Source organism: Spermophilus citellus (genome assembly GCF_964194105.1).
Source record: "Spermophilus citellus genome assembly, chromosome: 8".
Classification (NCBI taxonomy): Eukaryota; Metazoa; Chordata; class Mammalia; order Rodentia; family Sciuridae; genus Spermophilus; species Spermophilus citellus.
This window is the reverse complement of record NC_138189.1, coordinates 53,330,969-53,344,395: the sequence shown is the minus strand read 5'-3', so window position 1 is coordinate 53,344,395 and position 13,427 is coordinate 53,330,969. Positions and strand designations below refer to the sequence as shown.

Genomic DNA, 13,427 nt, shown 5'->3' with positions numbered 1-13,427 from the left:
GATATTGGTCTGTAGTTTTCTTTCTTTGAAGTATCTTTGTCTGGTTTTGGGATCAAAGTGATGTTGGCCTCATAGAATGAATTTGGAAGAGCTCCTTCTTTTTCTATTTCTTGAAATAGCTTGAAAAGTATTGGTATTAATTCTTCTTTGAAGGTTTTGTAGAACTCCGCTGTATACCCATCCGGTCCAGGGCTTTTATTGGTTGGTAGTCTTTTGATGGCTTCTTCTATTTCTTCCTTTGTTATTGGTCTGTTTAAATTGTGTGTGTCTTCCTGTCTCAATCTGGGCAGATCATATGCCTTAAGAAATTTATCGATATCTTCACTATCTTCTATTTTATTGGAATATAGGGTTTCAAAATACTTTCTAATTGTCTTCTGTATTTCTGTAGTGTCTGTTGTGATATTGCCTTTTTCATCCCGTATGTTAGTAATTTGAGTTCTCGCTCTTCTTCTTTTCGTTAGCAATGGCTAAGGGCTTGTCTATCTTATTTATTTTTTCAAAGAACCAACTTTTAGTTTTATCAATTTTTTCAATGGTTTCTTTTGTTTCAATTTCGTTGATTTCTGCTCTAATTTTAATTATTTCTTGTCTTCTACTACATTTGCTGTTGTTTTGCTCTTCCTTTTCTAGGTTTTTGAGGTGTTGTGTGAGTTCATTTATTTGTTGGTTTTTTCTTTTTTTGAGGTAAGAACTCCAAGAAATGAATTTCCCTCTTAAAACTGCTTTCATTGTGTCCCATAGATTCCGGTATGTTGTGTCTGTATTATCATTTGACTCTAAGAATTTTTTCATCTCCTCCTTTATGTCTTCTATAACCCATTGATCATTCAATAACAAATTGTTCATTTTCCATGTGATGTAGGATTTTTCCTTCCTTCTTTTATCATTGATTTCCAATTTCATTCCTCTATGATCAGATATGGTGCATGGTATTATCTCCACGCCTTTATATTTACTAAGAGTTGCCCTATGGCATAATATATGATCTATCTTTGAGTAGAATCCATGCGCTGCTGAGAAGAACGTGTATCCACTTGATGATGGTTGATATATTCTATATATGTCGGTTAAGTCTAGGTTATTGATTGTGCTGTTGAGTTCTATAGTTTCTTTATTCAGTTTTTGTCTAGAGGATCTGTCTAATGGCGAGAGCGGTGTGTTGAAGTCACCCATAATTATTGTGTTGTGGTCTATTTGACTCTTGAACTTGAGGAGAGTTTGTTTTATGAACGTTGCAGCTCCATTGTTTGGTGCATACAAATTGATGAGTGTTATGTCTTGTTGGTGGATGCTTCCTTTTAACAGTATATAGTGTCCTTCTTTTTTTTTTCAGAGAGAGTGAGAGAGGAGAGTGAGAGAGAGAGAGAGAGAATTTTTAATATTTATTTTTTTTTTAGTTTTCGGCGGACACAATATCTTTGTTGGTATGTGGTGCTGAGGATCGAACCCGGGCCGCACGCATGCGAGGCGAGCACGCTACCGCTTGAGCCACATCCCCAGCCCTATAGTGTCCTTCTTTATCCTTCTTGATTAACTTAGGTTTGAAGTTGATTTTATTCGATGAGTATGGCCACTCCTGCTTGCTTCTGAGGGCCATGTGAGTGGTATGATTTTTCCCAACCTTTTACCTTCAGCCTGTGTATGTCTTTTCCTATCATATGAGTCTCCTGAAGGCAGCATATTGTTGGATTTGTTTTTTTGATCTAGGTTACTAGCCTATGTCTCTTGATTGGTGAGTTTAGGCCATTAACATTTAAGGTTACAATTGAGATATGATTTGTACTTCCAGTCATGCTTCTTTATTTATTTATTTTAGTTTGGCTAGTTTTACTTTTTGGTTATTTTCCTCCCCCTTTACTGAGATACCTCCTGCTGTTAGTTTTGGGCACTATTTTTCAATTCCTCTTCTTGTAGTGTTTTGCTCAAAATGCTTTGCAGAGCTGGTTTTCTTGCTGCGAATTCTTTTAGCTTTTGTTTATCGTGAAAGATTTTAATTTCATTGTCAAATTTGAAGCTCAATTTTGCTGGATACAGTATTCTTGGTTGGAATCCATTATTTTTCAGCATTTGAAATACATTGTTCCAGGATCTTCTCGCTTTCAAAGTCTGTGATGAGAAATCGGTTGTTAACCTAATTGGTTTACCCCTGAATGTAATCTGCCTCTTTTCTCTTGTAGCTTTTAATATCCTCTCCTTGTTCTGTACGTTGGCTATCTTCATAATTATATGTCTTGGAGTTGGTCTATTATGGTTTTGAATGTTTGGGGTCCTGTAGGCTTCCAGGATTTGGCAATCCATTCCATCTTTCATCTCTGGGAAGTTTTCTAGAATTATTTCATTTAATATGCTGTCCATTCCTTTGGTTTGAATCTCTGTGCCTTCTTCTATCCCTATGACTCTCAAATTTGTTTTTTTTTATGACATCCCATATCTCTTGAATAGATTGCTCATGGGATTTAAGCATCTTTTCTGTGTTGACTATATTCTTTTCAAGTTGATAAACTTTGTCTTCATTATCTGATGTTCTGACTTCTACTTGATCAAGTCTATTTGTAATATTCTCGTTTGAGTTTTTAATTTGGTTTATAGTTTCCTGCAATTCTAGGATTATTGTTTGATTTTTTTTAAGATCTCTATCTCCTGGTAGAGCTCATTCTTTGCCATTTGAATTTGTTTGTTTAATTCATTTTCAAAATATACTTTTATTTCTTGGACTTGCTGTCTCATGTCTTCTCTAATATTCCTTTCCATTCGAGTTAGGTATCCCTTGAGTTCTTTCCCTATCCCTGTTTCTGATGTTTCTATGTCCTCCTGTAGAATTGAGTTGTCTTGCATTGTTTGTAATCCTTTTTTCCCTTGTTTTCTCATGTTGTCCATGTTACTTTCCAGCTCTATTTGATTGTCGTGTTTCTGCTCTCTTCTATAGATTTGTTTTGTTTCTGTATTACTCTGATGTCTCTCCTTTGTGTTGTTAAACTATGCCTGCTAACTTGGATTCCGCTGGGAAGGAATTCCGACGTCCGAGCTCCAGTGACGACACTACTCTGCTATGACGGGCCCCAGTCTCCTTGCCGGGGTGTCCTAATGGGGGGGGGCGTGTGACTGGACTGTCTCTGTTTGGTTTCAGCTCCCGGTCGCGGCAGGCGGGCGGTCTCCAGACGCCCAGTATCACAGGCCGCGATCAGTCGCCAGCGGGCGGGCGTTCTCCTACCGCCCAGTTACGCGGGCAGTGGGTGAACTGTCGCCGGCAGGCCTGCAGTTTCCAGCCACCCAGTCGCGAGGGCCTTACCTCTAGTCCCCTGGTTTCTCCTGCTAGTCTTGGTTTCTCCTGCTAGACCAGATTTCCCCTGAGTGATGGTTCTCGGCAGTTCAAACTGTACTCTGGGCCTGCTGTTTGTTGGGTGTGGAGGGTGGCTATTGGGAACCCCGGCACTCTATTGTTTTGTTTCCCTTGTGGGGGATAGAACTGTACCGCTTCCTTCCCCGTCTGAAATCCCGAACTCAGCCCGGGGGTCAGTGCGGGCTTGGCTGGCGGGATTCCACCCTGTCGAAGCCACTTATCTCCCTGCTTGCTAGTTAATCCCTTCTCTGTGGTGCCATGCCTTCTGTAGCCACGGGGCAGGCCGCCAGAATCAGACAGCCTGGATCTCCGGGGTCACACAGTTGGCTTTTGGGATCCCCGGCACTCTATGGTTTTGATTTTTTCTGCTTGCCCCTCCCCCAGCGCCGGCTAGACAGGTTTTGTTTTGTTTGGCTGCTGATGGGAGGGGGGGTTGAAGGTCAGGTGCCTCTAGTTTTCCCTTAGTCTTTATGCAGGCTCACTCTGATACTCCCTCCCCCGGAATGCCTAGGAGAGATTTTATGCGAAATCCCCCGATGTATGGGGGCTGAGCTGAGTGACACACACCTGTTTTGTTGTTGCAATCTGTCGGAGAGTGGCAATGGATACTTCAGCTCTCCAAGATGGTGGCCTCTCTCTTTCTTTCTTTTATTCTTTATTGTATTTTATTTTCTGGGAAGTACACGGGATTAAACTCGGGGGCACTTGATCACTGAGCCACATCCCAACCCTATTTTGTATTTTATTTAGAGACAGGATCTCACTGAGTTACTTAGCACCTCCCTTTTGATAAGGCTGGCTTTGAACTCTAAAATTCTCCTGCCTCAGTCACCTGAGCCAATGGGATTATATGCATATGCCATTGCGTCTGGCTCTTTCTTTTTATTTATTTATTTATTGGAACTTTTATCAATAATTTGCATTCCCAACTCTTTTTATTTTTTGAGAGAGGGTCTCACTGAGTTGCTTAGAACCTTGCTAAATGGCTGAGGCTGGCCTTGAACTTGTGATCCTCCTGCCTCATCCTCCTCAGCCTCTGAGATTATGGGTGTGTGCCACCAAACAAAAATTCAGTGAAAGTATTAAGGCAATTTAGCTGGTAATCAAAAAAATATAGAGAGTAATATCACTTATATATTTGGCACAATCACTATATGACATAAATAGTTAGCATGGACACAGTTTCGTCTATAAATTTGAAGAATATAACTGGATAAAGTATTTTAAAATTCCTTATAGATTTAAAATTCTATGAACCCATTATTTTCAATTCTAGGATGTTAATTCAAACAACTCAAATTCAGAATGTTGCTCTCTATCTCTTAACACCTAAAGAAATAATCTAATTCTGTCTTGTCTTTCTAGCTATAAGTATGCTCTCTGTACCTTATTTTCCTAATTCCTAATCCTCCTCAAAAACAGAGCCCAGTCAATGTTGAACATATCCAAATGGTATTTGAAAAAGAGAAGGGCTTGGGATATAGCTCAGAGGTCCAGGGTCTGCCTAGAAATGTGTGAGTCCCTGGGTTCACTGGTTTCAATCCCTAGTACCACAAACAAAAGAAAAGAAAAGAGAAGGCAGATGGGCAATGGCGGGGGGGGGGGGTGGACAGGAAGGGGTACATTAAGTATGTGAAACAAAAGAAAAATGATGAATTTCTTGGAGAGGAAAAAGCAGATTTAAGTGAATCATCAGAATGATTTCTGGGACCTAAATAAGCTAACACTGGAATTACTATGAGCTTATAATTAACTGTATTATTTCATTTTTTATCAGATTCTCCCTTTCCCACAGAAATAAAAATGAGAATAATTGCTTTCTAAGAACACAGTATGGTATTTCATGATCTTTTCTTCAGAGATAATATCATCTCACAAACCATCATCTTTAAAAACATTTCTCTTGAAGCTGTGTTCCCTTTCAGTAACATTTGCTTCCTATTTCCTTTGCTTTTACCCTAATTTTCCCAAATCTCTTTTCCACACAGTAGCAAAGGTGATCTTTTCAAAAAAAATCAAATAACATCATTGACCAGCTTAAAAGTTTTCCAAAGCCTTTCAGTTTTGCTTGAATTTATATAAAGATATAAACATGAGAAGAAAGGAGAAATATAAGATTTATATAAGAGGATAAAATGATCAAAGCATATAAAATGGGTTTTTTTAAAGTGCAGAATTGGATATACTTGGATATATGCTGAAGAGTGGGACAGCTGGGTCAAATGGTGGTTCCATTCCAAGATTTCTGAGGAATCTCCATACTGCTTTCCAGAGTGATTGCACCAATTTGCAGTCCCACCAGCACTGTATGAGTGTGCCTTTTTCCCCACATCCTCATCAGTATTTATTGTTACTTTATTCTTGACAATTGCCATTCTGAATGAAGTGAGATTCTCAGTGTAGTTTTAATTTGCATTTCTTTAATTGCTAGAGATGTTGAACATTTCAACTGCTCGGCCCTGGAGGTATGCTGATTTAATGTATTCTTTTCAATGATCCCAAAATATTCGCTAATATGAATATAGAATAGTGTTTTTATATGTTCTCACTTTTGTTTCAAGATTTTGACTAATACAATCAACATTGCAAAAAAATCTATTTACATTCTCATTTTTTTTACATTTGACAATTTTCTACTAAGATTTCTAAATCAAATGAAGATTTTAATTTTATGAAATGCTTCCAGGTTATTTTCCAAAAGGATGAAATAGCTCACATTTTTAACATTAGTAAATTTGAGTATTCTTTCTCCATCTTCACCCACAACAGTTTGTATTATACTTTTTGATAATTGTGTAATATTAGTTATTAATATCATTTATTATTATTTGAGATATTTTTAGATACTTATTCCATTTAATCTTCCAAACCACAAATTCAAATCTCAGGAAAAATAGTCATTATTTTAAATAGACTGACTGAATTTTTAATCTTGAAAATTTGGGGGTTTTGTATCATATAGTTTTTTGGTTTTTTGCCTTTTTTCTTTTCATTCTGTACCTGAGGATTCTTATGTGGGCATTTTGCCATTATTGTTCAGGTTGCTACCTATTTCCTAAAGCAGTTGTGATTTGATTAGCACCTAATCCATTTTATGTCCTCTCTATCTGCTGGGCTCCTTTATTTGCGTTATCATATTTCCTTGCTGGCTTATTGGGGCCAGATTCTTGTTATTGAGGTAGCCCCATAAGATGGAAAGTGAGAAGTGTTTAAATCCTAACTGGCTGAGGTTTGCACAACATGCACTCTATCTGTCCATACCAAAGGAAGTTTCCTGGCTCCTCCTTTTCTGCCCACTATATAAAACTAACCTCAGGTGCAAGGAAGGTTTACCCTCCCCTTTCAATCACATATTGACTACTATGGGCCTTTCCATAGCCTCAAAGAAGCCCAGTGTCAGCTTTACTCTTAGGTGTTCACAAACATCCCCTAGCCTGGTTACTCCAAGAGACTGTGGTGGTTTGTTCTTTACATAAGGCTCTCAGACTGTTCTCTGGATTCTTACCTGGCATATGGGAGAAAAAATTCTTTACCAACTCCCTACTTCCTTGACTCACATAAATCTAAATTCTACTTGGCCCCAGGAAAAACATATATCATAATTGGGAATGGAAAAAATATAATTTAATTTACTTGCTCACTTTTCAGGATCCCTGCATTCAGTGTATTTTGAAATAACAACCAAACTCTTAAACACTTTATCGCTTACTCACTTGACTAGAGTCACAACAACTTTCCTTCTATCCCTCAAATATACTAATATCATTGTTACCTAGGATCTTCACACTGCTGTTCACTCCATCTGGAAAACTAAACACTTTTCCCCTTGATTATCATCTTTTCATCTTTCAGTTTTCACTGAGATGTCACTTCTTCCTAAAGGCCTTATTTGATCATTCAAATACTGTTCCTGAGTCACTTCATCTCATTATTTTACATTATTCATACCACTTAATACCATCTCAAACTGCCATAATTATACATTTATTTATTGGCATGCTTACTATCTTTCTTCCATTGAGTCACAAAGAAAACATGACTCTATCTACCCCATTCATAGATTTACCTTCACGAGTTTTTTTTATTTTAATAAACGAACACATTTTAATTGCTTTGGAGAAGGAAAAATATAAATTAAATCTTTTGTGAAATCCAACAAGTTGCTTTGTATGAGGCATGTATTTACCAAAGTATGAGTGCAATTGTATGGTGATGTGTGAAGTTTCTGCTATAGGAAGTCATTCATGAGGTTGGAGAGAGGGGAGGAGAAAAGTTAAGAAAATGATTCTTATTTTATGAATCTTCTCTAAGAGATTTCTACTACATCACATTTTTTAAACCTGTCAGTAAAATGCAATTGAAAAAGAAGAAAAAAATATATTGCAGTCCAGGTATGATAGGGCTCTTCCCTTGTAGAAACAAAAAATTAGAAACATCCCCCCTGGGAATATTTCTACTAAGTCTCATTGCATTAATATTAAATCAAAGTCTGCATGTAAAAAGCAAACAATGTCAATTGGGTCCTTTAAATTTACCTCTTCAAAATGAATATTCTGTCCTATCATGCCCGATAATCTGGGAAAATTTGGACATTGAATAGGTGATAATACTAAGAAATTTTTAATTCCTGTGAGGTATTGAGAAGTAAAATGAAACAGATTTGGCCATATGTTAATAAATGGTCAAGCTGAATTATGGATACATATTTTGTTACACTGCTCTGTTTGCTTTTGTTATAGTTGAAGTTTACTAAAATGATAACTTAAAAAGAAAACATAATAATCATCCATTTTACTTTTTAACAGATAAATGAAACATTTAATGAATCCAAACTGAGAAGACAGTATATCAAGTCTCATGTTGTCCAAGTAAGGTATGTTCAATAGCATGAGAGGCACAGACTTTTGTCCATCTCATACACAACAGAATGTTTTTGTTTGATGCATAGTTAAAAGATCAAACTAAATTTGATTTGGTGTATTAAAACCACCAGCACTTCAAATGCAAAAAAATAAAAAGGATTTAAGATCTGCTAGATTTATTAAACCATAAGCAAAAATCCCATCTGATTATGACATCAGATGAAGGTTAAATAGTTTGGCTCATTTATATAAGGGCACAGAGTCCAATAGCAAATCTAAAATTAGGATTTTGTTTAAAAATTAAAATTAAAAAGAATAGGCAAGATAAACCAGCCATGTATAGATTATCTGTCCTGTATTAGCAAACTAGTAACCAATAGGCCAAATTCAGCTTACAGTTATAATTTTGGTTTGCACATAGATTCCTAAAATGAACTAAATGTTAAATTTAGAAAATTTTACCTAAAAACAAATTTCAAATTATGTGAAAAAAAAATCACAATCTGGGAAAACACTGAACCCCCATTTCCCCATGGTAATAATAGATAGGCATTAAGTTTCTGAAGTTTGCAACATTCCTTAACACACACAAAGTATACATGTATATTTCACATGTATATGCATGTGAAAAAAAATTCACCCAACCATTCTCACTTCTTTTCTTTACTATTCTGGAACGTATAGAAATCAAATTTCATAGCTTAAGAACAGAAAATTGAAATAGTAAGTTCAAATGGTCAGGAGTCTACATCCAAAAAAGTTCTATATTTGAATGGGAAAAAAGACATACCTCTAGGAATTTACCCTCTGGGAGAAAGAGGTTCCTGGAAAAAAAAAAAGGAAAGCAAAGAGGGAGGTATCCCTTATCTTTTATCATCAATAAACACACCAAACCCCAGTTAGCACTAAATTTTCTATAATTATTTGCCACCTGTTATGTGTCCCCATTTAGCTATGTCATGAAAACCCAACAGGAAATAATACCCAGAATATTGCCTTAATAATCTTATAGTAAAGTTAATGGAATTCAATTTTTAAAAAATATATTAAGCACTCATACAATAAATTGTCCTGTGCTCTCTTGGGCATTACAGATTCAATATGAATAAAATACTATTACTAGTCTCATGAATACTTGAGAAACCAACTAGATAATTAAATTGGCACTAGAGCCTGTTGCTAATATACCCTGGAATAAACGGAAATAATCTAGGTACTGGAAACTTACCTCAACCTCATAAAGTTTATATACAACAAACCCAAAGTCAACATCATACTCGATGGGAAAAAAAATGAGAGCAGTTTCTCTAAAATCAGGAACAAGACAATGATGTCCACTCTCACCACTCCCATTCAATATAGTACTTGAAATTTTATCCTAAGCAGTTATGCAAGAGAAGGAAATAAAAGGGATAAAAAGGAAGAGGTCAAATTATCACTGTTTGCAGGTGTTATGATTCTCTACTTAGAAGATCCATAAAATTCCATGAAAAGACTTATAGAGCTAATAAGTAAACTAAGCAAGTAGCAGGATACAAAATCAAAGCTTTTCTTTTTACTAATGAATTCACTGAAAAGGGAAATCAGAAAAATAAATTCATCCACAATAGCTTCAAAAAAGTAGAATACCTGGTAATATTATAACCAAGAAGGTGAAACACCTCTGCAATGAAAATAATAGAACACTGTATTGATAGTACTATGGTGAGAACCACTCTTGTATGCTTATTGGAGTAACAACACATTAAGAAGATTGTACATCATGATCAAATTGGTTTTTTCCCAGAAGTTCAAGGATGCTTCAACATATACAACATATCTAAATCAAATCAGTAAGTATAATTTACCACATAAATGTAATTATGGTCAAAAATCATAATCATCTCACAGAAAGCCTTTGAAAAATGCAGCCTATATGCATTTCAACTATATAGGATTTGTTGCAATCCTATATGGTTGGTATATTTTAGTCTACCATTCTTATTAAAAATATAAAGAAAGTAGGGATAGAAGGAAAAAAGAAACTGAAGCCACTAGAAGTTGGAAAGACCTCCCATGTTCATGAATAGGCAAAATTAATATTGTTAAAATGGCCATATTACAAAAAACAATCTACAGAGTCAATACAATCCCTATCAAAATACCAATTATACCACAGACTTAGAAAAAACAATCCTAAGATTAATATGGAAGAATAAAAGACCCAAAATACAAAAAATTCTAAGCCAAAAAAAAAAAACAATGCTAGAGGCATTATAATACCTGATCATAAATTGTACTACAGCGATATAGTAACAAAAATTGCATGGTACTGGCATAAAAACAGACAAGCAGACTAATAGAATAGAATAGAAGACACAGAGACAAACCCACACAGGTACAGTAATCAGATCCTTGACTAAGGTACCAAAATCATACGTTGGAGATAAGACAACCTATTTAACAAATGGTGCTGGGACAACTGGATATTCATATATAGAAAAATGAGACTAAATTCCTTCCTCTCACCTTGCAGAAAGTCAACTCAAAATGTATCAAAGTACAGGGAATTAGACAAGAAATTTCAACTGCTACAAGAAACAAAGGGTCACACTCCAACATAAAGTAACAGGGAATGATTTCCCCTAATAGGATTCCTAAAGCTCAGAAAAGAATATTAAGAATTAATAAATGGGATTGCATCAAATTAAAAAGTTTTTGTACAGCACAGAAAATAAGAGCATGAAGACTGATCTATAGAATGGGAAAAAATCTTTGCCAGCTACTCTCTGACAGAGGATTAATATTCAGAATATATATAGAACTCTAAAATCTTAACAAAAAAAAAGAAATAACCCAATTAAAAACATTAAAATGAACTAAACAGACTGTTCTCAAAATAATAAATAGGCCAACGAACATATTTTTATTGTTCAACATCTTTAGCAAGTAGAGAAATGCAAATCAAAACTACTCTAAGATTTTTTATCTCATTTCAGTTAGAATGGTAATCATCAAAAATATTACTAAAAATTATGCTGGAAAGGATATGGGGTAAATGAACACAATTACCATGAAAATCAGTATGGAGGTTCCTCAAAAGATGGTTCCTCAACTCATTCTATGAGGCCAACATCACCCTGATTCCGAAACCAGACAAAGACACCTCAAAGAAAGAAAACTACAGACCAATATCTCTAATGAACCTAGATGCAAAAATCCTCAATAAAATTCTGGCGAATCGAATACAAAAACACATCAAAAAAATTGTGCACCATGACCAAGTAGGATTCATCCCTGGGATGCAAGGATGGTTCAACATACGGAAATCAATAAATGTTATTCACCACATCAATAGACTTAAAGATAAGAACCATATGATCATCTCGATAGATGCAGAGAAAGCATTTGACAAAGTACAGCATCCCTTTATGTTCAAAACATTAGAAAAATTAGGGATAACAGGAACCTACCTTGACATTGTAAAAGCTATCTATGCTAAGCCTCAGGCCAGCATCATTCTGAATGGACAAAAGTTGAAGGCATTCCCTCTAAAATCCGGAACAAGACAGGGATGCCCTCTATCTCCACTTCTATTCAATATAGTTCTCGAAACACTGGCCAGAGCAATTAGACAGACGAAAGAAATTAAAGGCATAAAAATTAGAAAAGAAGAACTTAAATTATCACTATTTGCAGATGACATGATTCTATACCTAGAAGACCCAAAAGAGTCTACAAAGAAACTACTAGAACTAATAAATGAATTCAGCAAAGTGGCAGGATATAAAATCAACACGCATAAATCAAAGGCATTTCTGTATATCAGCGACAAATCTTCGGAAACGGAAATGAGGAAAAACACTCCATTCAAGATATCCTCAAAAAAAATAAAATACTTGGGAATTAACCTAACAAAAGAGGTGAAAGACTTATATAATGAAAACTACAGAACCCTAAAGAGAGAAGTTGATGAAGATCTTAGAAGATGGAAAAACATACCCTGTTCATGGATAGGCAGAACTAACATCATCAAAATGGCGATATTACCAAAAGTTCTCTATAGGTTTAATGCAATGCCAATCAAAATCCCAACGGCATATCTTGTAGAAATTGACAAAGCAATCATGAAATTCATATGGAAAAATAAAAGACCCAGAATAGCAAAAGCAATTCTAAACAGGAAGTGTGAATCAGGCGGTATAGCGATACCAGATTTCAAACTATATTACAAAGCAATAGTGACAAAAACAGCATGGTACTGGTACCAAAACAGGCGGGTGGACCAATGGTTTAGAATAGAGGACACAGAGACTGATCCACAAAGTTACAACTATCTTATATTTGATAAAGGGGCTAAAAGCATGCAATGGAGGAAGGATAGCATCTTCAACAAATGGTGTTGGGAAAACTGGAAATCCATATGCAACAAAATGAAACTGAACCCCTTTCTCTCGCCATGCACAAAAGTTAACTCAAAATGGATCAAGGAACTTGATATCAAACCAGAGACTCTGCATCTGATAGAAGACAAAGTTGGATCCGATCTACAAATTGTGGGGTCGGGCTCCAAATTCCTTAATAGGACACCCATAGCACAAGAGTTAACAACAAGAATCAACAAATGGGACTTAATTAAACTTAAAAGTTTTTTCTCAGCAAGAGAAACAATAAGAGAGGTAAACAGGGAGCCTACATCCTGGGAACAAATCTTTACTCCTCACACTTCAGATAGAGCCCTAATATCCAGAGTATACAAAGAACTCAAAAAATTAGACAATAAGACAACAAATAACCCAATCAACAAATGGGCCAAGGACCTGAACAGACACTTCTCAGAGGAGGATATACAATCAATCAATAAGCACATGAAAAAATGCTCACCATCTCTAGCAGTCAGAGAAATGCAAATCAAAACCACCCTAAGATACTATCTCACTCCAGTAAGATTGGCAGCCACTATGAAGTCAAACAACAATAAGTGCTGGAGAGGTTGTGGAGAAAAGGGTACACTTGTACATTGCTGGTGGGACTGCAAATTGGTGCGGCCAATTTGGAAAGCAGTTTGGAGATTCCTGGGAAAGATGGGAATGGAACCACCATTTGACCCTGCTATTGCCCTTCTTGGACTATTCCCTGAAGACCTTAAAAGAGCATGCTACAGGGATACTGCCACATCGATGTTCATAGCAGCACAATTCACAATTGCTAGACTGTGGAACCAACCCAGATGCCCCTCAGTA

General features: G+C 36.0%; 1 protein-coding gene across 1 annotated transcript in view; it reads left to right on the top strand.

Moving 5' to 3' along the window:
• The window catches only part of LOC308654091 (transmembrane protease serine 11C-like), a gene marked incomplete at its 3' end in the record, with an annotated part of 56,821 nt that overhangs the window by 17,793 nt on the left and 25,601 nt on the right, over positions 1-13,427 (top strand). The window contains exon 4 of the mRNA XM_081303055.1: positions 8,149-8,216. Within this exon, the coding sequence (XP_081159181.1) occupies positions 8,149-8,216 (68 nt within the window). The remainder of the gene's footprint in view (positions 1-8,148; positions 8,217-13,427) is intronic.